The 27,366-nt window shown below is 53.0% G+C and overlaps 2 protein-coding genes across 2 annotated transcripts; one reads left to right on the top strand and one right to left on the bottom strand.

The window, feature by feature from the left end:
- Window positions 1-3,033: 3,033 nt before the first annotated feature.
- LOC126994855 (proline-rich protein 36-like) lies at window positions 3,034-5,304 on the bottom strand. The gene has a single exon (XM_050854118.1). It carries the CDS (start codon window positions 5,302-5,304, stop codon window positions 3,034-3,036), a length of 2,271 nt encoding a protein of 756 aa, XP_050710075.1.
- Window positions 5,305-10,378: 5,074 nt separating this feature from the next.
- On the top strand, window positions 10,379-12,909 carry LOC126994856 (uncharacterized). Its single transcript, XM_050854119.1, has 2 exons — window positions 10,379-11,805; window positions 12,487-12,909. Exons 1-2 carry the CDS (start codon window positions 11,050-11,052, stop codon window positions 12,907-12,909), a joined length of 1,179 nt encoding a protein of 392 aa, XP_050710076.1. The 5' UTR covers window positions 10,379-11,049.
- The last annotated feature ends 14,457 nt before the right edge of the window (window positions 12,910-27,366 follow it).

Consider the following 27,366-nt stretch of genomic DNA (forward strand, 5'->3'; position numbering starts at 1 on the left):
GGTGGCGACAGAAGACTGAAGGCGTTGGAGTAGGGCCGTCTTCAGGTCTTCATAGGCATGATCAGAGTTGTAGGCTGAGGCGATGACGTCAGAGACTTGTGGAAGGACGTCGGCGGGCAGGAGGCTAACAGCGTGAGTGTACTGAGTAAGGCTGTTAGTAATTTTGGCAGTCTTGAATCCGCACTCCAAAATCGAGAACCATATGGACGGGTCCTATGAGCAGAAGGGCGGCGCTTTGAAGGACACCGCCGCCCCAGCGGAAGAGTTGTCGTCGTCAGACATGGTGAAGTTGAACGGTGTTGGCAAGGGCGCTGGCGTACAACGGGCCAGGAGCCACGGCAGTCCGTGAGAGTAGAACGAACTGCGTGTAGTATAGGCACAGGCGCGTGCTAGGGGCCTCAGTGGCCCGGGGAGTGAACCAGTGTCCAAGAAAGCACTGAAAAACAACACTGTACACTTAGTGGGAACACTGTGACACTAACTGTTGCTGGGGACTTGCTGCACTGAACTGTTGATGGACACACTGCACTGTACACATAGATCCACAAGTGTAGGATAATCCAAGAGGGCGGTGGTAGATCCAGGAGGCGGTGGTTAAACAAGGGGGCAGCTATTAATCCCAGTGGGGTGTCACACTGTGTCTGCGTGTACACTGAGTCTGTGTGGTGTATGGTGGCGTATACATTGAGTCTGTATGGCGTGTACACTGAGTGTGTGTCACTGTGTCTCAGTAATGTGTCGCACTGAGTTTGAGTGTTCACTGAGTCTAGTGTGCGTGTCACACGGTGTGCGTGTCTCATTCGCCGGACCAGCGGAGAGGCAGGAAGGAGGTGGATGGGTGGGTGGGTGGGTGGGTGAGGGCTGGGAGGAGCACCAGGGGGCACTAAGGAAGCCTGGAGGAGGCGCTGAAGGTGCCTAGAGAAGACGCACAGAGGGTGCCTGGAGGGGGCACAGAGAGTGCCTGGGGAAAGGTGCAGAGGACGCCTGGAGAAGGGGCACAGAGGGTGCCTGGGAGACAAGGAGGCGGCGGAGCATGCCACGTGGTTGGGCCCTGAGGCGACGATGGCGATGTCATCCGCGTAGCTCAGGACCCGGGCCTGCCCGTTCCCCTGGAGGCGTACGAGCTGCTCCACCAAGAGGTTGAAGAGGAGAGGGCTGAGAATGCCTCCTTGCGGCGTCCCATTTTCAAAGGCCTTCGAAGTTGAGGAGGTGCCTTGAAAGCGGACAGTCGCCGTCCGACCCTGCAGGTACTGCCCGACCCAGCTGAGCAGGAGACCGTGCACGCCCTTTGCAGCCAATATGGAGAGAATGGCAGGAGTGGAGGCCATCTCGAAGGCCTTCTCGATATCGAGAAAGACCACCACTGCCTTGCCGCCAACAACCCCCGACAGGAGAGTCGATATACAGTCACGCGTGCCTTTGCCCCGGCGAAAAGCGAAGAGATGGCGATGAAGGGGACCTAGCGCCCACTCAAGACGAGCGAAGAGCACCCGCTCCATCGTCTTGCCCAGGCAGCTAATGAGGAAATGGGGCGGTATTGCGTGGCATCCCCTGCCTTCGGGATGGGGACAATGGCAGCGGACTTCCATGCAGTGGGGACAGTGCGAGAGGCGTAGGAGGCGTTGAAGAGGTGGAGTATCTCCGCTTCCATGGCAGGACCAGCATTGCGCAGCATAGAATAGCTGATCTTGTCCTCCCCTGGCGAGGTGTTGCGGCCCGGAATAGCACGCCGGAGCTCATGGAGGAGAAGGACAGCGTCCGCTGGATGGCAGGAGGCAAGCCCGCTGGTACGCCAGCCACCTTCCAGGGTTTACCCGGCGTTGCCTCAATTGGACCGCAGGGGGGAGACGAGCGGAGGCAGAACGGGAGGCGAAGAGCTCGGCGAGGCGTTCAGCCTCTTCCTGAGGCCGGGGGTGAAGCGCCGGCCTGGTAACGGCCCCTCGGCGAATGGAGCGAATCTTTCGCCAGAGGAGGGAGACAGGAGTGTTGGAGTCGAGGAGGCGCACCAGGCGAGCCAACGCTCCTCCTTCACCCGGTCGGTCGTTGTCCTGGCTATACGGACCGCGGCCCGCAGGAGGCGTCGAGTCTCCTCGGTGTTATGGCGGCGGTTGAGTCTTCTCGCCATGTTGACGCGGTGGTTTACCTCCCGGATCTCCTCGTCATAGTACCACCTGTCCCTGTGGTGGAAAGTGGGGCGACGGGAGACGGGTATGGCAGAGGCTGCCGCGGAGTGGAAGGCGGCGACAAGGCGGGCCTCGGCAGCGTCAGCCTCGGCAGGGCTGGGAGTTTCAGCCAGGTGGGTGGTGATACAGTGGCGGAATTTATCCCAGTCAGCCCTGCGGAAGTTCCAGCCAGGAGGACGGGGAGGGAGAACAGGCGGCAGGACTGGGAGAGTGACGACGGAGGCAATGTGGTCGCTCACGAGGTGTTGGTGGAGCGACCACGTTGCGTCGACACCTAAGGGCCTCGACACAAAGGAGAGGTCTAATACCCCCCCCGCTAGGTGTGTCGGCTCACCAGTGTTAAGGAGAGACACCCGAGGGGTCTCGTCGAGGGTGGCAGATAGGAGACGCCCTGCCCGGTTGCGCCTGGCATCTCCCCAGCGTTCGTGGTGAGCATTAAAGTCTCCCCCGATGAAGGTGGGCTCCTCGCTGGCAAGCGTGAACAGCTCACCGAAGTCAGGCTCCTCCGCCGCCGGCCCACAGTAGACGCAATAGAAAGTCAGGCGCAACCGGGCAAGCGCGATGGTGACAGCCAATACCTCCACGCCGTCGCCGCAAGCCACGGGGTGACGCACTCGAGAACAAGGAATTGAATCCTTGACCAAGATACCACACCCGCGTGTCTGACCGGCCACGGCAGGGAGGTAAAAAGACTGGTAACCCCGGAAGAAGGGCACGCGCTGTTCTGGAAGAAGCGTCTCCTGCAGGAGAACCACATCCACAGAGTCTCTTGCCATCGCGGCACGCAGGAGGTTGGACCTACCGCGGATGCCACAGATGTTCCATTGGAGAACCGTGAGGCGGTGGGCATTTATACGGACAGCTTCCTGGAGTGCCTGTACCGGGCCATCACCGGCCGGGGCGGTAGCCCGCCCTCGTTCAGGGAGGTGGGAGCAGGGGGCAGTGCCACCAACGGATAGTGCTGGCTGGTTGCAACGGCCGGAGGGGTTGGGAGGAGTGTGGAGCTGCTCGCGTGCACGGGGGCAGGAGGAGGTGGAAGGGGAGTCTTCAGAGCACGAGGGGTTGGCGTAGGTGGGGTTGAAGATGGCCCGTCGGGGGAAGGAGCCTGCACAGGAGGTACGGCAGCTTGCTGGGCCGGCGTTTCCGGGAAGAGATTTCCCACCACCTGCTGCGCTGCGTCCGAGAACACTCTCGGCTCGACGTCCGACTTGAGTGCCGTTGCGATAATCCGCCCGAAGCCCTCCAAGAGGCCCACCATCATCTCCCTTGTGATGAGGAGACAGCCGGGAGGGGCGGCAGTGGGAGCTGCTGTAGTGGGGAGGCGGGGCTGGCGGCTGGCGTCGGGCGCTTGGGGAGCGGTGGGCTGGGCCGGAGGAGGCGGTGGCAGATGGTGTGGGGTAAGGGGAGGGAAGCTCTCCTCGTACGGAGCTGGTGAAGGGGGTATAAGAGATGGCTGGTGAGCAGTCTGGGGGAGGCGGGGCGTTGGAGCAGCCGTGGACGCGGGGGGCTGTTGGGCTCCCCAGCGGAAGGTGCCGAGAGGAGCAGGGCGATGAGTGATGACCCAGCGCTGTTGGACAGTGCGCTGTTTGTCGACCAGCTCTCGCCTGTTGGCGCAGGCCCGATTCCAGGCATGGTGTTCGCCCTGGCAATTCGGGCATCTGCTGGTGATGGTCTGGCCAGTCTTGTATTTTGACAGGCACCGCTCCGTGTCGTGACTGGCAGAGCATATGCCGCAGACCGGGGGACGGCTGCACCTGGCCCGGTGGTGGCCGAACTGCTGGCAATTGTAGCACCTGAGGGGCTCCTTGCTGTAGGGGCGCGTGTAGAAGGTTCCCCAGCTCCCCAGGTCCAACGAGCCAGGCAGCGGCCCCGCGACAGTGACGAATACCTGGCGCGTCGGCCCGTCTCGGGTAGTGCAGCGCACTGCCTCCAACACGCGTGGATGGCGCAACAGTGGCTTGAGGGGCATGGCAACAGGGTATGCCAGCAGCACGCCCTTGGTGTTCGCCCCGGGGGCCACCCTCAGCTGCACAGGTACGCCGGATACCTCCCTCACCGCGAGCAGGGTGTCGTGCTGGGCACTGTCTGCAGGTGTGATCAACACACACCCCGACTCCAGGAACTTGAGCGAGAGGCGTTCGCCCAGCTGTTGCTCCAGTGCCTCGGCAAGGTCGAGGGTTGTCTCGAAGCCGACAGTCGCCGGAATGAGCAGCTTCGGCAGCGAAGCGGGTTGAGCAGCGGCAGGGGCGTTCATAGTCCGAGGTGGCGGGGGCAGAGGTGACTGGGGGCGAGAGGGGTGCCGAGGGGGCAGCGAGGTAGAAGCGCCGGCGGACAAGGCAGAATCAGCCGGTAAGGAGCGACGCTGTCGCTTGGGGCCCACCGTTTGCCAACCGTCATCACCCGCAGGGTCGTTGATGGGGGGCGCGGTGGGTGAAGGAGCAGTCTCCCCGTCGAGGACATCGACGACAATCTCCGACTCAGATGAAGATGTCAAGCTCGACCCCGACTCAGAGTCCTCCATTCGATCATGAACTCTCCGCGACTTACACGCCCGAGAAGCAGAGGAGTCGGCGGGCTCATCAGGAGGCAAGTCCTCAGTTGAGGAGGCAGCGGACGAGGAGGAGGAGCAGCGGGCACGCTTATGCTGGACGTCACGGCCGGAGGCGGAGGGAGGAGCAGCGGAGCAGCCGGGGCTAGAGTTAGAGTCAGCAGGGGGAGGGCCGGTAGAGTCGGAGTCAGAGGCAGCGGGGCCGTCAGGGCGAGAGTCAGAGTCAGCGGGGCTGCCAGGGCAGGAGTCAGAGTCAGTGAGGGGAGGGCCGGCGCCGAGGACAGACGCAGTGGCAGCAGGGGTAGGAACAGCGGGGCCGGGGTCAGAGCCAGAGACAGCAGAGGAGTGCTGAGAAGCGGTAGGAGAGAGGGGGCGGGAAGCAGCACCACGAGCGGGCGGAGGAGAGGTAGGAGAGCGGGAACGGGAGGCCGCACCGCGAGCGGGCGGAGGAGAGGGAGGAGAGCGGGAACGGGAAACACCACCACGAGCGGGCGGAGGGGAGGGAGATGAGCGGGTAGCAACAGTACCAGCAGGCGGGGGGGCGTATTTACGCCGGGCTTTCTGCTTGCCCATGATGAAAAAACACAAGCAGTAAACCTAACAACCCTAAGAAACAAGACCGCCCCCAACGGGAACACAGCTAGCTAAGGGTGAGGGGTGAGGGCTGGATGCCAGTGACCTACAACGAACGGGTGGCTAAATAGTCTTCAGACTGGGCCCGTCGTTGCCCCTTACGGGTCTTTGTCACCTATCAGAGTCCCTAACGGCCACCCCACAATTTCCTATAACCAGCCCTCTGAGGGCCCCCGTCGTGGACGTGCCCTACGCTGGCACTCCTTCAGGGTTCGGCGTCGGAAAAGAGTGGGGGTCTCTAATTGGCAGTTGTAGCACTGGTCTTAACCAAAACAGGTAGAGCACAGGAAGTGCGTGGGTACACGTACACGTACACGGAGTGTACAAGGCAGGAGCAGTAGTGTGATGGAGGCTGGCGCGAGGTGGAGGGTGCACAGTGCAGTGCTGCCAGATGCAATGACTCACATTTCCCCAAATCCGAGTGCCAAAATTCCCCTTTTTGGACAAAATTTCCCCATTTCAAAAAGTTTGGTTTTAATTGCGTTTTATTTGAGTTAGGATACTGGCATAGTTAACTGAAGATCCAATTATATTTATGCTGAACACACTTTTAATATGAAAACTTAAATACAATAATGAAAAACATAGGTAGTACACTTCTCTCAAAACTTATTATAACTTTAAACTTAAATGTAGCATTGCTTAGTTAACCTTAATCCTGTATCATATACATGATTCACTCTGAATCATACATATCAGAGCTTTCAGAGGTCATGCGTTGGAGAAGGGTGATACTTACAGGGAAACTAAAACAAAAATCCTCTTTCAAGTATCGCCTAGTATGGAGCAATCCAACCAATGTTTTTAGTTAACTGACTCGACTCGGGTAAACCTCGACTCACTCTCACACAACTATACCAAATGAAAAAAAAATGTTAGGCTGATTATACCGGAGCTCTTCGTAAGTGAATAATTTGTCACAAGGAATATTTCTTCCAAATAACACTGATTTACGACACATTTCGTTAGTACTCTCTCTTCTAATCCATAGCACAATATATATCCTAACTCTATCGCAAATATCAGACTATCAGAAAGAAATAAACATACCACTGTAAGGAGTTGAAGTTGGTGGTGTGTCGTGACTCGTGTGGCCCGTGGCGTGGGTCACGGGTGGCAGTGAGTGACACAGTCACAGTAAGGGAGCTGTCTCGCGGGCGGCGGACGCGAACTGGACGCGTCCACTCACTTCCACTCCGTTATCACTTGTCTGTTTCCTACTAGTGGCTACCTCTTCATCTTAAAATTATTATATTTCCATAGATACATCCGTTAAAGTTATTATGTATCATATTATTTATATTGATGTGTTGAAGAATTACCAAACTAAGAGAAAATGCTGCTCCACAATGAAAAATCCCCATTTTTTCTAGTAAATCCGAAGTCGCATATGAAAATTCCCCAAAAATGGGCATGAATTCCCCATTTCCCCATCAACATCATGATTTCCCCAAAACTAGGGAAAATTCCCCAAATCTGGCAGCACTGGCACAGTGTGGTGTGCAGCGCGGGGCAGCTTATCACCAGGCGAGCGGCCGGCCGGCGTGCGCGGGGTGGACAGCCCACGGTGATGGGCGGGCGACACTACCGAGCGGCGAGGCGTGACTTGTACTGGAGCAAGCGGGGCAGACGTCTTGTCAGGGCGAAAGCAGCAGGTCCCCCTTTCCTTTCCTTTCCTTTTCAGATTTACCCCCTAAAAAGGGGGAACGGGCCTTTGTCACAGTGGACGGCCCGTCGCAGAGGGGAACCCGCCGCGGGCGTGCGGCGGGTGGGGGAGCCCTTCCGTCGCCGCCTCAGCCACGGGTATAAACCGGGGGGCAGGGACGGAGGAACGGGCCCTCCGAGCTCTGGCTCAAGGAGCAGCCCGCTCGTGTGGGCGAGCAATGCAAGCTCGTGGCGGGAGCCTCCGCCGCCGCCACAGCCACGGGTAACAGCCGGCGAGCAGCGACGGAGGCACGGGCTCTCTGGGCAGGCGCCCAGCAGACACCCGTAGCGGTGCACGGGCGAGCAGCCGACCGATCGACTTGACTGCCGCGGTGGGGCCCTAGGCGAGGATGACCAAGCGGGTCAACCACGCCGCAGCAGAAGGACCCCCCGGCTGCTCGCCCGAGGAGTGCTGGCGGTCCACTGAGCAGGTCTCCGTCGCTGCTCGCCGGCTGTTACCCGTGGCTGTGGCGGCGGCGGAGGCGTCCCGCATCGAGCTTGCATTGCTCGCCCATACGAGCGGGCTGCTCCTGAGCCAGAGCTCGGAGGGCCCGTTCCTCCGTCGCTGCCCCCCGGCTTATACCCGTGGCTGAGGCGGCGACGGACGGGTTCCCCCACCCGCCGCAAGCCCGCGGCGGGTTCCCCTCTGCGACGGGCCGTCCACTGTGACAAAGGCCCGTTCCCCCTTTTTAGGGGGTAAACCTTCAACAACAACAACAACTCGTTGAGCGAGCAACTCTCCAGGCCTCTGGGCCACCTATAGACTGCTGAGTTGCTCATTCGGCTCAGCTACGGGCTGCTCCTGAGCGTCTGCTCGGAGGGCCCGTGCCCCCGTCGCTGCTCGCCGGCTTCTACCGGTGGCTGTGGCGGCGGCGGAGGCTTCCCCACACCCGCCGCACGCCAGCAACGAGCTTGCATTGCTCGCTCCCCCTTACAGGGCCACCATTTGGCCAAGGCCCTGCCCCCCTCTATGGCGGGCGACGGGCCGTCAATTGACAAAGGCCCGTTCCCCCTTTTTAGGGGGTAAATCCCACAAAGAAGAAAAAAAACTCCTCGAGCAGTGGAACGCCAGCACTCCTCGGGCGAGCAGCTGGGGGGTCCTTCTGCGGCGGTGTGGTTGACCCGCCTGGTTATCCTCGCTTAGGGCCCCACCGCGGCAGTCAAGTCGACCGGTCGGCTGCTCGCCCGTGCACCGCTACGGGCGTCTACTGGGCGCCTGCCCAGAGAGCCCGTGCCTCCGTCGCTGCTCGCCGGCTGTTACCCGTGGCTGTGGCGGCGGCGGAGGGGTCCCGCAACGAGCTTGCATTGCTCGCCCACACGAGCGGGCTGCTCCTGAGCGCCTGCTCGGAGGGCCCGTTCCTCCGTCGCTGCTCGCCGGCTTCTACCCGTGGCTGTGGCGGCGGCGGAGGGATCCCCACACCCGCCGCACGCCAGCGGCGGGTTCCCATCTGCGACGGGCCGTCCACGGACAAAGGCCCGTTCCCCCTTTTTAGGGGGTAAATCCTAGAAACGAAACGAAACTCCTCGAGCCAGTGGAACGCCAGCACTCATCGGGCGAGCAGCTGGGGGGTCCTTCTGCGGCGGCGTGGTTGACCCGCCTGGTTATCCTCGCTTAGGGCCCCACCGCGGCAGTCAAGTCGACCGGTCGCCTGCTCGCCCGTGCACCGCTACGGGTGTCTACTGGGCGCCTGCCCAGAGAGCCCGTGCCTCCGTCGCTGCTCGCCGGCTGTTACCCGTGGCTGTGGCGGCGGCGGGGGCGTCCCGCAACGAGCTTGCATTGCTCGCCCACCCCAACGGGCTGCTCCTGAGCGCCTGCTCGGAGGGCCCGTTCCTCCGTCGCTGCTCGCCGGCTTCTACCCGTGGCTGTGGCGGCGGCGGAGGGGTCCCCACACCCGCCGCATGCCAGCGGCGGGTTCCCCTCTGCGACGGGCCGTCCACGGACAAAGGCCCGTTCCCCCTTTTTAGGGGGTAAATCCTTGAAACGAAAACGAACTCCTCGAGCGAGCAACTCTCCCGGCCTCTGGGCCACCTATAGACTGCTGAGTTGCTTGATCGGCTCAGCTACGGGCTGCTCCTGAGCGCCTGTTCGGAGGGCCCGTGCCTCCGTCGCTGCTCGCCGGCTTCTACCCGTGGCTGTGGCGGCGGCGGAGGCTTCCCCCACACCCGCCGCACGGCAGCGGCGGGTTCCCCCCTGCGACGGGCCGTCAATCGACAAAGGCCCGTTCCCATTTTTTTAGGGGGTAAATCCCACAGAACAACAACTCCTCGAGCGAGCAACTCTCCAGGCCTCTTGGCCACCTATAGACTGCTGAGTTGCTCGCTCGGGTCAGCTTCTGAGCTGCTCCTGAGCGCCTGTTCGGAGGGCCCGTGCCTCCGTCGCTGCTCGCCGGCTTCTACCCGTGGCTGTGGCGGCGGCGGAGACTTCCCCACACCCGCCGCACGCCAGCGGCGGGTTCCCCCCTGCGACGGGCCGTCAATCGACAAAGGCCCGTTCCCCCTTTTTTAGGGGGTAAATCCCACACAACAACAACTCCTCGAGCGAGCAACTCTCCAGGCCTCTTGGCCACCTATAGACTGCTGCGTTGCTCGCTCGGGTCAGCTACGGGCTGCTCCAGAGCGCCTGCTCGGAGGGCCCGTGCCTCCGTCGCTGCTCGCCGGCTTCTACCCGTGGCTGTGGCGGCGGCGGAGGCTTCCCCCACACCCGCCGCACGCCAGCGACGGGCTCCCCCCTGCGACGGGCCGTCAATGGACAAAGGCCCGTTCCCCCTTTTTAGGGGGTAAATCCCTAAAAAAGAAAAAAAAAAGTGGCCAGAGTGGAACGCCAGCACTCCTCGGGCGAGCGGCCGGGTGGCCTTTCTACGGAGGCGAGGTTGACCCGTGGGGTCATCCTCGCTTAGGGCCACCCCTCCGTGGTCAAGTCGACCAGTCGGCTGCTCGCACGTGTCTGCTGGGCGCCTGCCCAGAGAGCCCGTGCCTCCGTCGCTGCTCGCCGGCTCTTACTCGTGGCTGTGGCGGCGGCGGAGGCTTCCCCACACCCGCCGCACGCCAGCGGCGGGTTCCCCCCTGCGACGGGCCGTCGCACAGACAAAACCCGTTCCCCTTCTTAGGGGTAAATCCTTGAAACGAAAACGAAAAGTGGCCAGCACTCGTCGAGCGAGCAACTCAAGGCCTCTGGGCCACCTATAGACTGATGAGTTGCTCGCTCGGCTCAGCTACGGGCTGCTCTTGAGCGCATACTCGGAGGGCCCGTGCCTCCGTCGCTGCTCGCCGGCTTCTACCCGTGGCTGTAGCGGCGGCGGAGGCTTCCCTACTAGGGTGGAGTGAAAAAATTATTTTTGAATTTTTAATTTACTTGAGTGTGGAAAAGGTGCCAATGGGCTTTATAATCAATCATGTGAAATTATAAAACAATTGAAGCATTGCTTGATTGACCACCAGCGATTTTAATATATGGCATATTTCAAGATTTTACATGTTCAGTGACTGTCTGACGTCTGTGGTAGCACAGCAGATTACATGTTTCACCCTGTCAGTTTGGCTTGAGCTATTGAGCTGAGAGGTTGTGTGCTGCTCCAGGCTCCTATAAGGTGATTTTTACGATTATGCATTCATGTAATACCTAAATATACTGTATTTTTACACAAAATTACACAAAATCTTTCATGCAAGTTTATTCAAAATTAACATCTTAGTTTGCTTTAGGCTGTTTTATTGCATGATTGAGATTTACTTTAAGATTACAACATGTGTGGAATGTAAATTAATGTCAATTATAATTATGTCTGTTTACAAGTTGGTATTCTTCACCTTAAGTGGTTAATTGAATTGATGGGATAATGCCCCCCATAGAGAGCTCTGCTAGGTCTGTAAACATTCCATAGGGTGATATAATGCCCCAGTGTTATCTTTTCTTGAACCATTGATGTATCACTTACAGGAGTCTTATATTGTTTACAATTTATATATTTTTTTCCTTTCAGAATGGCAACTATTACGAGGGAGAAGGTGGCATGTGTGATTTTTGGCGCACCACACGAGATACCCACTAATGTTCTTCCAACCTACGCCGATGTTATGAAGGCCTACATCAATACAAGACAACAGTTGACAACGAAGAATAACAAATATCCACCATTCGCCGAAGTATCAAACAAAGTTTGCGTCGATGTTGAACTTGTTTGGGAAAAAGCGTCTCTTCCGACAGTGACACACGGACGAGTAATTGAAACACTGAGATCATACAATGAAAAATACAAGAAAATCTTGAAACCATACAAGGCTCGGAAGGGCAATGACAAGTACAAGCAACAACTTGAACAGTTCAGAGAAGACTCAGATAAATTATTTGACATTAGCAAATGCAAATGTGTAGATTTCCTAATGAGCTGTAAGTGCAAAAGAGCAGACAAAGTACCACTCAGTGAAAGAGACTTTCTAGTGGACCAGAGAGGAGCCAGGAAGATGATTATAGGAGGCATCGATTTGATGGATACAAAGAGGCTACAGAAGAAAATATCCAGGAAAGAAAGTGAATCAAGAAGACACAGTGACAGCATTCAGCAAGAACAATCGAAGCAGCAATGCAATTCTAGAAGCTACAATGTGGAAGACAAGGACGACGACACAGATACCAGCGATGAAGATGACACTCTATCTAAGTCACACTGTAAACATGATCTACCAACACCAGAGAGTAAACGACAAAAAATGGCGATGACTGTACGATTACCATCTTTGGCTAAAGCTTGCGATAGAACGGGCGTCTCAGATCGAGCAGCAGCCATTATTGCCTCATCTGTGCTACAAGACATGGGAATTGTGTCTCCAAATGACACCTCCAAAGTCATTGATCGTAGTAAAATTCGCCGAAAAAGAAGCAGAACTCGTCAAGAACTGACAAAACTAGACTCAGACAGCAGTATGACATGCTTTCCTGGATTGTACTTTGACGGTCGGAAGGATAAAACGATGAAAAATGTACGAGATGCCGCAGGACATGGCCACCGGGACAGAGTTACGGAAGAGCACGTCAGCATTATTTGTGAACCAGGTTCATCATACTTTGGCCATGTGATGCCGTCAAGTGGATCAAGCAAGGCGATTTCCAAAGCAATCTTTGAATGCTTGACTGTGCGAAGTGTGGATCTCGACAGTGTGAAAGTTGTCGGATGTGACGGAACCGCTGTCAATACTGGACATAATGGTGGAGTTATTCGGCAGTTTGAGGAATTACTACAAAAACCGCTACAATGGCTTGTGTGCTTATTACATACTAACGAGCTCCTTCTGCGACACCTGTTTCAGCATTTAGATGGAGCAACTACAGGACCTAAGTGCTTCTCAGGACCAATAGGGAAAGCTCTCACAGCATGCACGGAACTCCATATAACATCATATGAACCGATACCACTATTACAGCCACTGCCGCATGTTGATGTGAAGGACCTGAGCACTGACCAGCAGTACCTGTGGCAGATGTGTCAAGCTGTCAGCAAAGGACACTGTCCCTGTGATCTAGCATTGCGAAAACCAGGACTAATGAACCACTCGCGATGGTTGACAACGGCCAACAGAATCCTGCGCCTCTATGTTGGCCTCGATACACCATCCAACAACATCAAAACTCTTGTCACATTCATCATCCGCGTCTACGCCCCAACATGGTTCGCCATCAAAACACAGCCATCATGTAAAGATGGAGCCAAGCATCTGCACGGGATGATGGTGAGAACACGGTACCTCAGCTCCTCTCTAAAGAAAGTCATCGACCCGGTGATTCAGCGAAATGGCTTCTGCGGTCACCCCGAGAACGTGCTATTAGCCATGATAACAGATGAGTGACCACATATAAGGGAACTTGGACTCAGAAGAATCATGAAGGCAAGATCACATGTGTCTGCAAACAAAATCCGCAGATTTCAAGTGCCACCACTCAACCTCAACGCGACCGAATACCATGACATGGTCGATTGGCAGACTTTGACCGTGACGGAGCCTCCTGTTATGATGGATATGACGAACAACGAATTGAAGGACATGATCTCTGCTCAAATTTCACCAAGTGTCATCTTCCCTCGCTTCCCTTGTCACACACAGGCAGTGGAAAGATGTGTGAAGCTAGTTACCGAAGCTTCAGCCGCTGTGTGTGGCGAGACGTCCCGCCATGGATTTATATTCGGCTCGCATTGCTTCTCGGCAGCTTATGCCGAAACTTGAGTCTAAAAGTGACTATAAGTTCTGAATTGACCATTAACCATGCATGCATAATTCAGATTCTATCATTAGCATAATAGTGTGCTAAAATCACAGAAAATATATAGTCTAATGTTTACTAGTATTTTATGTATTTTTGTGTAAAATCGTATATTATTGTAAACTTATAACGCTTGGTGGCCCATCAAAAAATTGTCTGATTGAAATAAACCTGTTTTGATTATTGTTCTATTAATCCATTGATACCTTTTAAAGCCTTAAGTCTGTTAAAATTAACAAAAATATTTCTTGGGCGATTGGTGTAAAATTGCATATTATTGTAAACCTATAACGGCTGGTGGTCGATCAAAGAATTATCCAATTCAAATAAACTTTTTGCATATTGTTCTATTAGTCCATTGGCACCATTTAAAAACTCAAGTAAGTGAAAATTCACAAAAAATTATATTTGGGCGATTTTCACTCCACCCTATTCCCCACACCCGCCGCACGCCAGCGGCGGGTTCCCCCCTGCGACGGGCCGTCAATGGACAAAGGCCCGTTCCCCCTTTTTAGGGGGTAAATCCCTACCGAACCGAACCGAAAAGTGGCCGTGAGTGGACCGCCAGCACTCGTCGAGCGAGCAACTCTCCAGGCCTTTGGGCCAACTATAGACTGCTGAGTTGCTCGCTCGGCTCAGCTACGGGCTGCTCCTGAGCGCCTGCTCGGAGGGCCCGTGCCTCCGTCGCTGCTCGCCGGCTTCTCTCCGTGGCTGTGGCGGCAGCGGAGGCTTCCCCCACACCCGCCGCACGCCAGCGGCGGGCTCCCCCCTGCGACGGGCCGTCAATGGACAAAGGCCCGTTCCCCCTTTTTAGGGTGTAAATCCCTAAAAAAAGAAAAACAAAAAAAAGTGGCCGTCCAGTGGACCGCCAGCACTCGTCGAGCGAGCAACTCTCCAGGCCTTTGGGCCAACTATAGACTGCTGAGTGCGGAGGCGAGGTGGACCCGTGGGGTCATCCTCGCTTTGGGCCACCCCTCCGCAGTCAAGTCGACTGGTCGGCTGCTCGCACGAGTCCGCTGCGGGTGTCTCCTGGGCGCCTGCCCGGAGAGCCCGTGCCTCCGTCGCTGGTCGCCGGCTATTACCCGTGGCTGTGGCGGCGGCGTAGGCTTCCCTACACCCGCCGCACGCCAGCGGCGGGTTCCCCCCTGCGACGGGCTGTCGTAGGACAGGGGCCCGTTCCCCCTATTTAGGGGGTAAATCCCTAGAAGAAGAAGAAAGTGGCCGTCCCAGTGGAACGCCTGCACTCCTCGGGCGGGCAGCCGGGTGGCCCTTCTACGGAGGCGAGGTGGACCCGTGGGGTGATCCTCGCTTAGGGCCACCCCTCCGTGGTCAAGTCGACCAGTCGGCTGCTAGCACGAGTACCGCTACGGATGTCTGCTAGGCGCCTATCCAGAGAGCTCGTGCCTCCGTCGCTGCTCGCCGGCTTTTACCCGTGGTTGTGGCGGCTGTGGCGAGCTTTTTTCCCTCGCCGCCGATGACCCCACTTTCATCGGCGGCGACTTTAACGCCCACCACGAAAGGTGGGGGAGCCGCCAGAACAACCGTGTCGGCCGCCATATCGCAACAACGCTGGTGGACATGCCGACTGTCACTCTGCTCAACACGGGGGAGCCCACTCTCGTCAGCGGGGGGGGTGCTGGACCTCTCTCTGGTGTTGCAGCCTCTTGCTGCGGCGCGACGTGGGCCCTGCATGACAGCCTAGCCAGCGACCACTTTGCCACTATCACCACCCTACCTGTGGCACCGCCTGTGCCTCCGCAGCGGCCGGCACGCTGGAACGCGAGCCGGGCTGATGGGCCTAGGTTCCGCGCGGCGGTTGCCCGTCATCTGGCGACCACCGACAGGCCTGACGACTTAGAGGGGGCGGCGGCGCGCCTGATTGAGATGTTCCGCAGTTTAGCTGACGAGGCCATCCCCACCACCAGACCTGCGAAGCGGAACTTTAAGGACCGGTGGTACTACAATGCGGACATAAAAGAGGCCAACCACCGAGTAAATCAGGCGCGTAAACTCAACAGGCGTCACAACACCGACGCCACGAGGGGCCTCCTCCGGGCGGCCATCCGCCGGGCTAAGGCAACTGCAGAGAGGGTGCAAGAGGAGCACTGGCTATCCTGGTGCGACACCATCGACGCCGGTGTATCCACTGCCATGCTCTGGCGGAAGCTCCGAGCGGTTGCAATAGGGGCCAGGCCTAGGCCGCCGCTTCACCCGCAGCCTCAAGTCAAGGCCGGGAGACTGCTTACCACCTTTGTCTCGCGGGCATCGTCTGTCAGGCTGCCTCCGGCCACCAGGGAGCTTCAGAGGGAAGCTACGCTGCCAGGATCGAGGCATTCACGGCAGTCTGCAAGGATAACCACGCTGCCGACAAGGCCCCTGGAGATGATGCCATATCGTTCACATTCCTCCGGAACATGGGGCGGAGATGCAGGACGAAATAACGGCTATTTTTAACAAGTCCTATACTCTCGGTGCCCTTCCCGCGGCATATAAAACAGTCACCATTGTCCCTATCCCCAAGGGTGAAGATGGCCAACACCGCCCCATCTCCCTTCTCAGCTACCTGGGGAAGACGATGGAGAGGGTCATCCTCTCTCGCCTCCTCTGGACCATAGGCCCTCTGCACCACCATCTGTTTGCCTTCCGGCAAGACAGGGGGACACGGGACTGCATCTCCACCCTCCTTTTAACCATCCTCGATAGGGCGGCGATAGTGGTGTTCCTCGACTTAGAAAAAGCTTTCGAGCTTGCATCGGCGCCTGCCATTCTCTCGATCCTGGCGGACAGAGGTGTACGGGGCCGCCTTTTAGCCTGGATATGGCACTACCTCATGGGTCGACAGGATGCAGTCCGTTCTCTTTAACCTGCTAGTCGAGAAACTGGCGGCTCTCCCGACTAGCAGGTATTGCAAAGTGCTGTGCTATGCTGATGACGTGGCCATGGTGGCTACGGGGCCAAATCCTGTGGCCAGCGCTCGCCTGCTCCTCCGCCGCATCACCAAGGTTTGTGCTTCCCTCGGCCTCGTCGTCAGCACGGAAAAGACCAAGGCAATGATGTTCCGGCAGAGGCGTCCTCCCGAGCCTCTCCTGCTTGGCGGCGAGCCGATACCGTGGGTGCCCTCGTACAAGTACCTGGGCATGACCATCGACTCACGGCTTTCATTTGTGCCATACATCGCCTCTCTCAGTGCGAGGGTGAAGAGCCGCACCAACATCATGCGCGCCCTGGCACGGACGGAGGGCGGTGCGAGGGGCAGGGTGCTGAGGCGATTTTATGTACAGGCTCCTTTGTGGACTATGGGTCGCCATGCCTCCTCACCGTTAGCCCCGCTGCACTCGAGCCGCTTGAGGTGGCCCAGAACGCGGCACTCCGCCACAAACTCGAGGCCCCAAGATGGACAAAATGCGTGTGCCTAAGAGCGGAGGCCCGATTGCCCTCCATCTCCACCAGGGTAAACCAGCTCTCCATCAGCCACCTAGTTAAGCTACTCCGCATCAGGGGGTTGGAGTCACTCCGTGACTCCTTGGGGCAGGCCCTCCTACAAGACCCAGACCTTTTTCCGACGAATGTTGTGGGCGGCGGTAGCAGCTGCTAGGCTAAGGCCACATGCCCTGGCGTGTGCCTCCATCGTGACGCCTAACGCGCCCCACCCGGCCTATGTGGCTCCACCGCCTTGGGCTCTACGGTCCTTCACCGCCACCATCAAGCCCCTGCCATCAAAAAAGGCCATTCTGTCTGAGGAGAGGCTGGCAAGGGAGGCCGCAGCGAGGGTGGAGGAAGTCTCGCACTTTCGGACAGCTACTTACTACACCGACGGCTCTGTCGACCACCACACAGGGCCATCGGTACAGGGTTTGTCACGGCCTATTATCCTGAAAAAATACACCATCTTAAACAGGCCAACAATAGACAGTGGTATCACAAGGTTAGGTCTCTTTGTGGACTCGGCAAACATTCACCCTCCTTCCCTTGCACTTCACATTTATCACCTGACCGGGCGGCCGAGGAGATAAATACCCATTTCGCGGGTATCTGTCAAAGCCTCCCAAAACTTGATCTCACTGCCCTCCCCGCTTACCTACCATCCCCCTCCCCACCCCCCTCCGTCCAGGAGGTTGACGTTTTCAACAAATTAAAGAAATTAAGGACGCACAAAGCCACCACGCCCACTGACCTCCCAATCAAAATCTATAAGGAATTTGCCCCTGAAGTTACCACCCCCATTTGCTCCATAATAAATGCTTCACTTGAACAAAACACTTGCCCTAGCGACTGGAAAACTTCCTTTGTCACTCCCATCCCCAAAATTTCCAGCCCACAGTCCCTTGATGACCTAAGGCCAATCGCCATCACACCCATTCCCAGCCTCATTCGTGAAGATTTTATTTTTAACTGGCTTTATGATGATATTAGTAGCCTCATAGACATCCAACAATTTGGCAACATGAAGCACTCCTCCACCACTCATTGCCTGGTCAGCTTTCTAGATTGCATACACAGCCACCTAGACAAATTAAACACCTCCCTTGCCCTTGCTTTTGTCGACTTCAGGAAAGCTTTTGACCTTGTAGACCACACTGTTGTCACTGAGCTGGGGCTTCACCCTAATTTCATATCGTGGCTGACTGATTTCCTCAGCGTACGCCAGCAAATAGTTCGCTCCCAGGGCTCGGTCTCCACTCTTCAGCTGACGTGTGGCGTCCCGCAAGGCACCAAAATGGGTCCGCTTTGCTTCTTGGTGCTCATTAACAACGCCCTCATGGACACACTGCATCGCTGGAAATATGTTGACGACAGCACCTTGGGCGTCCCCGTCAACAACAGGGATCCTGACTATGCACCTCTTCAAGCGTCGCTCGACAACCTTCAGACATGGACGGTTGACAACAGTGCCACTATCAACCACACCAAGACCATGGTGATGCACGTTTGCACTTCCAAGAGAGATGTGCCACCTCCGCTGCTGTCTATTGGCTCACACCACCTCCAGGTCGTCCAGTCCACCAAACTACTAGGCATCACTGTGGACTACTAGCTCAACTGAAAGCTCCACGTCTTCAACACCGTCAGAGGAGCATCCTACAAGCTGTACATGCTGCGTAGACTCAGGACGCTGGGGGCACCAGCTGCTGATCTGTGCAGTATTTATTCATTATTCATATTGTCAAAGCTAATGTATGCCTCCCCGGCGTCGTCATCGTCCCTTACCCTCACCCAACAACAGCAGCTTGAGAGGGTTCAAAAGAGGGCATTCAGGGTGATTTTAGGCCCTGACTACCGCACCTACGACAATGCCCTGGCCACCCTGAGTCTCCCGAGGCTCTCTGACAGGCACCAGGACGCCATCAGAAAATTCGGAATCTCCCTGCTTCACCATCCTCGCTTTCGCCACCTTCTGCCCCCCGACGCGCCTCCTCCAACCCGCTTCACCAGACACCACAACAAACTCAACCCCTTCAGGGCGCCGCGAGCCGACCGTTACAAACGTAGCGCAGTGCCCGCGATGGTGCGGATGATAAACAATGCCCAGTGACAGTCATACCCAAATGGCCGCGGTGGAGTTTAGCACCTCGCCGCTACCTCTCAAGTTCCCCCCTCACACTATCCTCCCTCTCCCTTATGTCTCTATTTTTAGCTCTCCCAAACCACCCCCCACCCTCTCCCTCCCTCTAGTGTAGCCTATTTACTATTAGTTTCTTGTATTTTTAATTTAATTTGTATATTTTCAGCTTGACGGCTGCCTTACATTAATAAACCTAGTATTATTAGTATTATTATTAGAGCTCATTTGATTGTCGGATGGCTTATCATCGACTCAGGCGGAGCTTGTTTCCATCAGCTGGGCCCTGAAACACGGTGAGGAGGAGGGCGTTGGGGCTGTCGTCCTCCACTGCGATTCGGTACCGGCCATTCAGTCCCTCCTCGCCGAACCCGCTACCGACAACATCTCCCTCCTTACCAGCATCCACGCCCGGATGCAAGGAATGCAGAGGGAGGGGCGGGTAATTCATTTCAACTGGGTGCCCAGCCATGCCGGCGTTCCAGGGAACGAGGCTGCGGACCAAGGTGCTGCGGAGGCCACACTGCTCCCTGTGGTTAAGCACAGGCTACTCCCCCGGGGCGCAGCTAAGCACGCCTCAGTCGAGAGCAGGAGGAAGCTCGAGGAGGCAGTGGCGGTGGGCTCCCCATCAGCGCATTGGTATTCCACAGCCACTGACTTCGGTCAACGCGAAATACCGCTGCCCCTCCCACGAAGGGCGGAAACCAGCCTCCGCCGCCTGCGTCTTGGCTATAAGTGTGCTTCTACGCTGAATCCCGATGATCCAGTCCTTGTCGCATGCTCGCACTGTGGGAGGAGGTTCTCCAACCACTCCTCCACTACCTCCTCGAGGGTGAGGGCACTCAGCAATTAATTAACAACCTGGAGGGGCTGCCGGCCCTAGCCTTCTCGGGTACCTCAGTGACGCCCAGCTGCTGCGGCTCGTGGAGGAGTGTGACCCTCCCCGATAGAGAGCCTTATGTTCACCGCTTGTAGCTACAGGCTGTCTCTCGAGACCAAGGCCTGTTTCCCCCTGAGGGTGATAAAACTTAAGAAGAAGAAGAAGAAGAAGAAGAAGAAAGTGGCCGTCAGTGGAACGCCAGCACTCCTCGGGCGAGCAGCCGGGTGGCCCTTCTACGGAGGCGAGGTGGACCCGTGGGATCATCCTCGCTTTGGGCCACCCCTCCGCGGTCAAGTCGACCAGTCGGCTGCTCGCACGAGTACCGCTACTGGTGTCTGCTGGGCGCCTGCCTAGACAGCCCGTGCCTCCGTCGCTGCTCGCCGGCTATTATCCGTGGCTGTGGCGGCGGCGGAGGTGTCCCTACACCCGCCGCACGCCAGCGGCGGGTTCCCCCCTGCGACGGGCCGTCGCAAGACAAAGGCCCGTTCCCCCTATTTAGGGGATAAATCATTAGAAGAAGAAGAAAGTGGCCGTCGTAAGACAAAGGCCCGTTCCCACTATTTAGGGGGTAAATCCCACGAAGAAGAAGAAAGTGGCGGGTCCATTGGCTTCCCGGACCTGGCACCGTTCACACCTTTTCCCTACCGTCTAGCAACAGCTCTCGCGGGCGAGCGATAGAGCTGCTCTGCTTTTGTCAGGCTGTGAGTCACCTTGTCAGTGCTCCCTGATCACGTGTCACTAACTCCCCTGAGTTGCCAGCCCTCACCACGCACCTTCCACCTCGCGCACGCCGCCTCACTGCCCCGCGCTGCACACTTCACCCTGCTCCGCGCTCCGCCGTGCCAGTGCACACTGTCTGTGTCACTGGTCATGCGTCGCACGTTACAAGCGACCGAATCCTTTCCTTGCTGCTCTGTGCTTGAGGATTTTTGTTATTTTGCTTTTGTGTGCTTGTGCCGTTTAGACTCCGGTGTGGTACGACGCCGAACCTCGAGGGCAGTGCCACGAGGGGGCCCCTTAGGGTGCGTTCCCACCAAACCATTCAAGTCCATTCCATTCAATTCACGTCATTCAATTCTTTTTGAATGAACACCGTTCCAACCAACGCCATCAGCTTACTTTTCATTCAGGTCATCTAGTATGCAATAAGCCTTCGTGCGAGATGGACGTCAGTGACCTAGCAAGAATAACATTGTTGTTGTTGCAGCGGCGTAGAAGGCGTAGGAAACAAAGGAATATGTGGATGCATCCCATTAATAGCAGGAGAGCACAATTTGGGACATTTGCACATTTGTTCCCAGATTTGCTCAATAATCCAGATAAATTTCACGATTTCTTCAGGATTGACAAGGAGAAATTTAAGCAGTTGGTCGAGTTACTGAGGCTCTCCATTCAGAAGCAAAATACTAATTACCGTCGTGCTATTGAAGCAGAAGAAAGACTGGCCATTTATCTAAGGTAAGGCAATAACTTATAAAACTCTTCAATAATTTGTTGAGCGTTTATTTAAATTGCAAATGAGCTAAACTTGATTTGAAATGTATATTGTTCCAATATTTATATATGGTGTTAATATTCAAAATAAATAAGTACATAAGTAATATTGAACTAAAAACCTATTAAGGGAAATATTACACCATTCATTAGCTACATAATGAAAAATAAAAATAATGAAATGAAAATTACAGACTTTCACTTAACAATTAAAAGCAAGTTAATGCTTTAACAACACCTTACTAGTGTCTAAATACATCGTTTTATGATTACATGCTGACGCTGTTGCTTAATCAAATGCTGGTGTATCAAGGTCATGGAGTAATGACGTTTCATGACATACTGGTGATGTCCTCTGACTAGCGTATGGTGATGTTGTTTCATATGCATATGGTGCTTGTGTTTCATATGCATATGGTGCTGGTTGTGCATATGCATGTCGTGATGGTGTTTCTCGAGCAGATGTTGCTGGTTGAGAGGCAGTACTGTAACCGTAGCTAGACTTCTTATTCGCTGCAAGTTTTCTTCGAAAGATCTGCTGGATTTCAATTTTAGCATCAAGGTTGTCCATAGGTGACAGTTGTTTCATGAGAGGGAGAAGACTCAGCAGAAAAAGACGATCTGAGTCAGATTCTTCTTTTTCCTTACTAACTGCTTGTTCTCGCATCTTTCGTAGCTCCCCCATCAGTTGCTCATCCACGTCATCATGTTCAAGATTGCCGCGACGCTTCTTGTAGGCACCTTTGTTCTTTGGTGTAAATGATGGCTGCTTGATAGCAGATGAGCTAGTTTGTTTTTCATTGGCATTCACATTAGATGCAGTTGATGCTGAGCCCTTGTTATCAGTATCATCTAATGTAGCACCCTCACCTTCAGCATCAAGTTCAGTATTCATTTATTCAAGGGGTGACGATACATTACTGGAAGTGGCACGTGGTGTTACACAAGGTGTGAGGAAAGTCATTGCATCATAGAATACCCATTTCCGTGCTTTGACAGTGGCCGAACCAGATGGCAGAGCATCAAATTTCTTCTTTTCTCGCATGAAATTGCTCCGCAACTGTTGCCATTTCTCCTTGCAGTCACTATCTGCAAAGAAGAGAAGAATAATATTAGTGAATAGGAAAAGACAGACAGACAGACAAATAGACAGACACACAAACAAACGCCGGAATTATGGTACAATCGCGCTACGAAGTGTTGACACAGTTTGCAATGACTTTCGTTCAAATATTACATAATATTATTTGAAGAGAAGGGATGTATGGGAGTGATTTTGTTATAGATACACCAAATATGATGTAGAGAAAGTAAATAAATTCAATAGAGTGGAAATTTTTACCTTATAACGTTATATTAAAAGCAGCCTCTGCCGAAACATTTTGATACAGTTTTCGTTCAAGACATTAAAAGAGTCAAATGAGTTCTATGTTGAAACTAAGTATATATATAACTGCACAAATATATTGCTCTTTTTTTCAATATAGTATTAATCCCTATATTATAAAATAATAGGAAGAAAATAATTAGCTGCTCTTCATTTGATAAAATGCGAAAAAAATACTACATAATAAACTCGCATTTGATGATGACGTCATCAGGAACGACATTCATGCATGACTATGTAAACCTTGTGTGTGAAATCAGTGATATTCTGAAAAACAAATCACAAAATCAATTGTTTATGTTTATATTTAACGGTAAAATCCAAAGAAAAATATCGACAAGTGCCCAAACATAATTCAAAGTTGCACGAAACACGACAGACGACGCGATATAGCCTATTGCCTGGGTGGAGACGATGCTTGGTCAGCGCTGCACTGCTAGGCTACCACTTTCTTCCATTTTCACTGACGATTTGATTATATACATCTGATCAAAATATTATTATCTATAACGTGTAGGTATGAATAGTGAAGTGCGCTCTCTATCTACTCACATCCCCCGTCGACTCGGAAAATAAATGTGACTGTTAGCCTATCATTCCAATACGTTTCTCTTCGCCACATTCACATTTATTACACTATTGAATTTTATAGTTGGAACAACATAACTACCTGTGTAGTCTATTATATTAGGAATAATATGTTGTATCATTATTAACAGTGTATTATGTCTCATCTCTATTTCAGATATGTTGCTACCGGTGAGTCCTTCGCTTCCCTTGCGTTCCAATTTCGTGTTGGGAAGAGTTCAGTGCAGATAATTATCAAAGACACCAGTGATGCCGTATGGGAGGTGTTGCAGCCGCTCTACATGCCAGTACCGGACCATCAGAAGTGGGAAGAAATTGCAAGACATTTCTTCGAAAAGTGCAATGTCCCAAACTGTATCGGAAGTGTGGACGGAAAGCATTGTCGAATGAAATGCCCACCAAATGCAGGCTCACTCTTTCATAATTACAAGCAATATCACTCTATTGTACTAATGGCTATTGCTGATTCAAAGTGTTGTTTTACTCTCATTGATGTTGGCGCATATGGTCGAAATAGTGATAGTGCAGTTTTCAGTAACTCTAATATTGGTAAGTCCTTTTTCTCTGGGCAGTTAAATATACCTCAGCCTACTGAAATAGCTGTAACAAACATCAAAACACCTTTCTACCTCATTGGTGATGAAGCTTTCCTTTGAAGCCCAATTTAATGAGACCCTATCCCAGAAAAGACCTAGATTACCCTCAAAAAGTATACAACTGTAGGATTAGTAGAGCCAGGAGAACCGTCGAATGTGCTTTCGGCATGTTAACACAGAAATTTGGTGTACTAAAAACATCAATGGAAACAAGCGTTGAGGTATCGCAAGCAGTAGTTAAAAGTATCTGTGTGCTTCATAATTTCGTCCACTATGACGATAACCTGACCCTTTACAGTAATACTAATGATGCGATTGATGACAACCACGAGAACATTAGGAGCATGTCACCAACAAGAAGTACACGACCTACAGTAGAGGCCTCGTCCATTCGCGACGCCCTAAAACATTATTTTGTCTCACCAGGTGGAGCTGTTGAGTGGCAGGACAGAAGCATTCACTAATGAACACACTACACATTGAGTTGTTGTTTATTATGCTGTATTGTTTATATTTTTAGGTATAACGTTTTTCTATTTCATCTATTGTAACAGTCAAGAATATTCCATACTCAGTTAGATAAGTAAACCTGTAATAAAACTTACCTTTGCATTTCATTTTTTCTGCAATCTCCTTCCATAAGGCGGAAATAGCATCCCTATTGCGGTGCAAAGGATCGCTGGGATCGAATATGGGCCGCCGGTCTTGCACTAAACTTATTAATTGTTCCACGTCCATGCTTCGATGACGACAGCATAAGCACAACTGAAGCGGTTGCTCTGTGATGGCAACGACAACTGAACACGTTCAATACGAGAACCAAACACGTAATAGACCTGTAATTAATATAGATAATTGCAGATTGTTTCTTACACGAATATTAAGTTATGAAAATTAGCAGAAAAATATAAATATTAGACAATATACATGGCGCTACCTGCAAAATTATTATATATTATAGTCGAATGATTGTCATTCAAGAGAGAAAATGGAACCAGATGCATCATTGAATGAGAATGGCCAGGAATTGAATGGAATGGAATTGAATTGAATGACCCGGTGGGAACGCTTACATAGGAATTAACGTGATCCATCATAGCCACTCATGAATGACAATGAATTGAATGGAATGGAATTGAATTGAATGGTTTGGTGGGAACGCACCCTTAGGATAAAGGGATGGTTATAGGAAGCACCGGAGTTCTAACTAGGTCCCCAAAACCCGCAAGGGCAACAGCGGCCTCTACCGAGCCCTTTAGAGGGTGGGAGAGCTGTATCCCCCCGCTGTTGCAGGTTAGTTGGCTTCTCGTAGGTTAAGGCGGGTTTACACGGTCAAACTGTGCGTCAAACCCGGTTGTCGAACCTGCTTGTCAAACGGTTCGAGGAGGTGTCAGACAGTCAAACATTGTACATCAAACCTCACGTCCTCCATTCAGTGTTGTTTGCGAAGCAAAGTTACCACCGCCTCCCTTATGTCTCTTGACCAGGGCGATTTGATTGCCAACGGCTTAGCGGTGGCACTAAGAAAGAAAAAAAGAAGATCAAAGTGGACGAAGGACTGGCTGCCAAAAAGAGATCAACTTTCACACACCAACTTGCTTGTTGATTTGAAATTAGATCCAGATGACTGGCGTAATAATTTGCGGATGGACGAAGAAATATACATTGATCTTCTGAGGCGTGTCACCCCTTTCATTACGTATGAAGATACATGTATGAGAAAGACCATAACTTCACATGAAAGACTGAGTGTCACTTTACGTTATTTAGCAACAGGCAGGTCACTTAGTGATCTGAAATTTTCAGCTATCATTTCCACTAGCACTTTATCATCAATCATACCAGAAACGTGTGATGCTCTCTAAAGGGTTCTTCAAAAGGACTATCTAAAGGTAAGAAATACTTTTAACAATTGTTTATTTCAAAGTGTTTATTGAAAACATATTATGGCAGAGCTGATATGTAGCAAAATAAATCTATATTAAGGTTGGTATAAAAATAAAAAATAACAAATACAGTTGGGGGCATGTGCTATGCGGTACTAAGGTTGAAAATGTGCAAAATAGTGCGACATCTCAGAGTCATAGCTGTTGCTGCTGTTGTTGCTACTACAACTATAAACAGAGGTAGTCGAAGGGATTGGTAGTGGTACTGTTTCTTGGAGTGTTGTTGAAATATCTCTAGATGAAGAATTCAAGTTTCCCATCTCTGCCTCAAACAATACATCTTGAATTAGCTTTCGAGTTGTTATTACAGTACGTTGGTTCATTGAATGTATTCTACGTGCAACGTACCTCCCGAAGGAATCAATACTAGAATCATCTTTATGTATGCGCTGCGGCATATCCTCGGAGCGCCCAGGTGGACGTGTTGGTGGTAGCGAGTGTTCTAAGTGCTAATCGGTTCACGGATAGAGAAACTCATATCCGTCAGGGTTACCTTATTGGACAAAAATACATCAAGTCATTGAGACAAACACAACACAAGGAAAAGGTGTCTGTGTGGGTATGCGTTTGTGTGAATATTGTTTGTGTAGGTTAACATTTAAGTGTTGGTGTATGTATATAACAATGAGTAACGGTGGACAACAAAAGGACATAGACGGACAGTCAAAGGTAAACGAGTACAAGAAAGATAAACATTGAAGACACGACGCGGACAGAGACAAGTACTAACGATGAACATGAAAACACAATTTTAAAGTCTTCTATGCAGTGCACCACTGTCTCTGAGTCACTGAGGGGAAGGAACACGCGATTCGAGCGGTGACTGCTACAGATATCCCCCCTCCCAAGTGACTTCATAGAAGGAACGATATCTTCCTGGTGCGGACTGGTGCAGACGGTGTTGTTTCGGCGACGGAGAGATGGGGCGCCTGGTCTGGGGCCAGCAGGTACGCCGTCTTGACCCTGACTATGGAGACCGCGTCCTGAGAACCATGTTTGTCGATCGTGACAGTCTTTCTGGTCCGTGTCAGGACGCGGTAGGGTCCTTGGTAAGTCCTTTTCTCTGGGCAGTTAAATATCCTCAGCCTACTGAAATAGCTGGAACAAACATCAAAACACCTTTCTACCTCATTGGTGATGAAGCTTTCCCTTTGAAGCCCAATTTAATGAGACCCTATCCCAGAAAAGACCTAGATTACCCTCAAAAAGTATACAACTGTAGGATTAGTAGAGCCAGGAGAACCGTCGAATGTGCTTTCGGCATGTTAACACAGAAATTTGGTGTACTAAAAACATCAATGGAAACAAGCGTTGAGGTATCGCAAGCAGTAGTTAAAAGTATCTGTGTGCTTCATAATTTCGTCCACTATGACGATAACCTGACCCTTTACAGTAATACTAATGATGCGATTGATGACAACCACGAGAACATTAGGAGCATGTCACCAACAAGAAGTACACGACCTACAGTAGAGGCCTCGTCCATTCGCGACGCCCTAAAACATTATTTTGTCTCACCAGGTGGAGCTGTTGAGTGGCAGGACAGAAGCATTCACTAATGAACACACTACACATTGAGTTGTTGTTTACTATG

Source organism: Eriocheir sinensis, unplaced genomic scaffold (genome assembly GCF_024679095.1).
Source record: "Eriocheir sinensis breed Jianghai 21 unplaced genomic scaffold, ASM2467909v1 Scaffold898, whole genome shotgun sequence".
NCBI lineage: Eukaryota > Metazoa > Arthropoda > Malacostraca > Decapoda > Varunidae > Eriocheir > Eriocheir sinensis.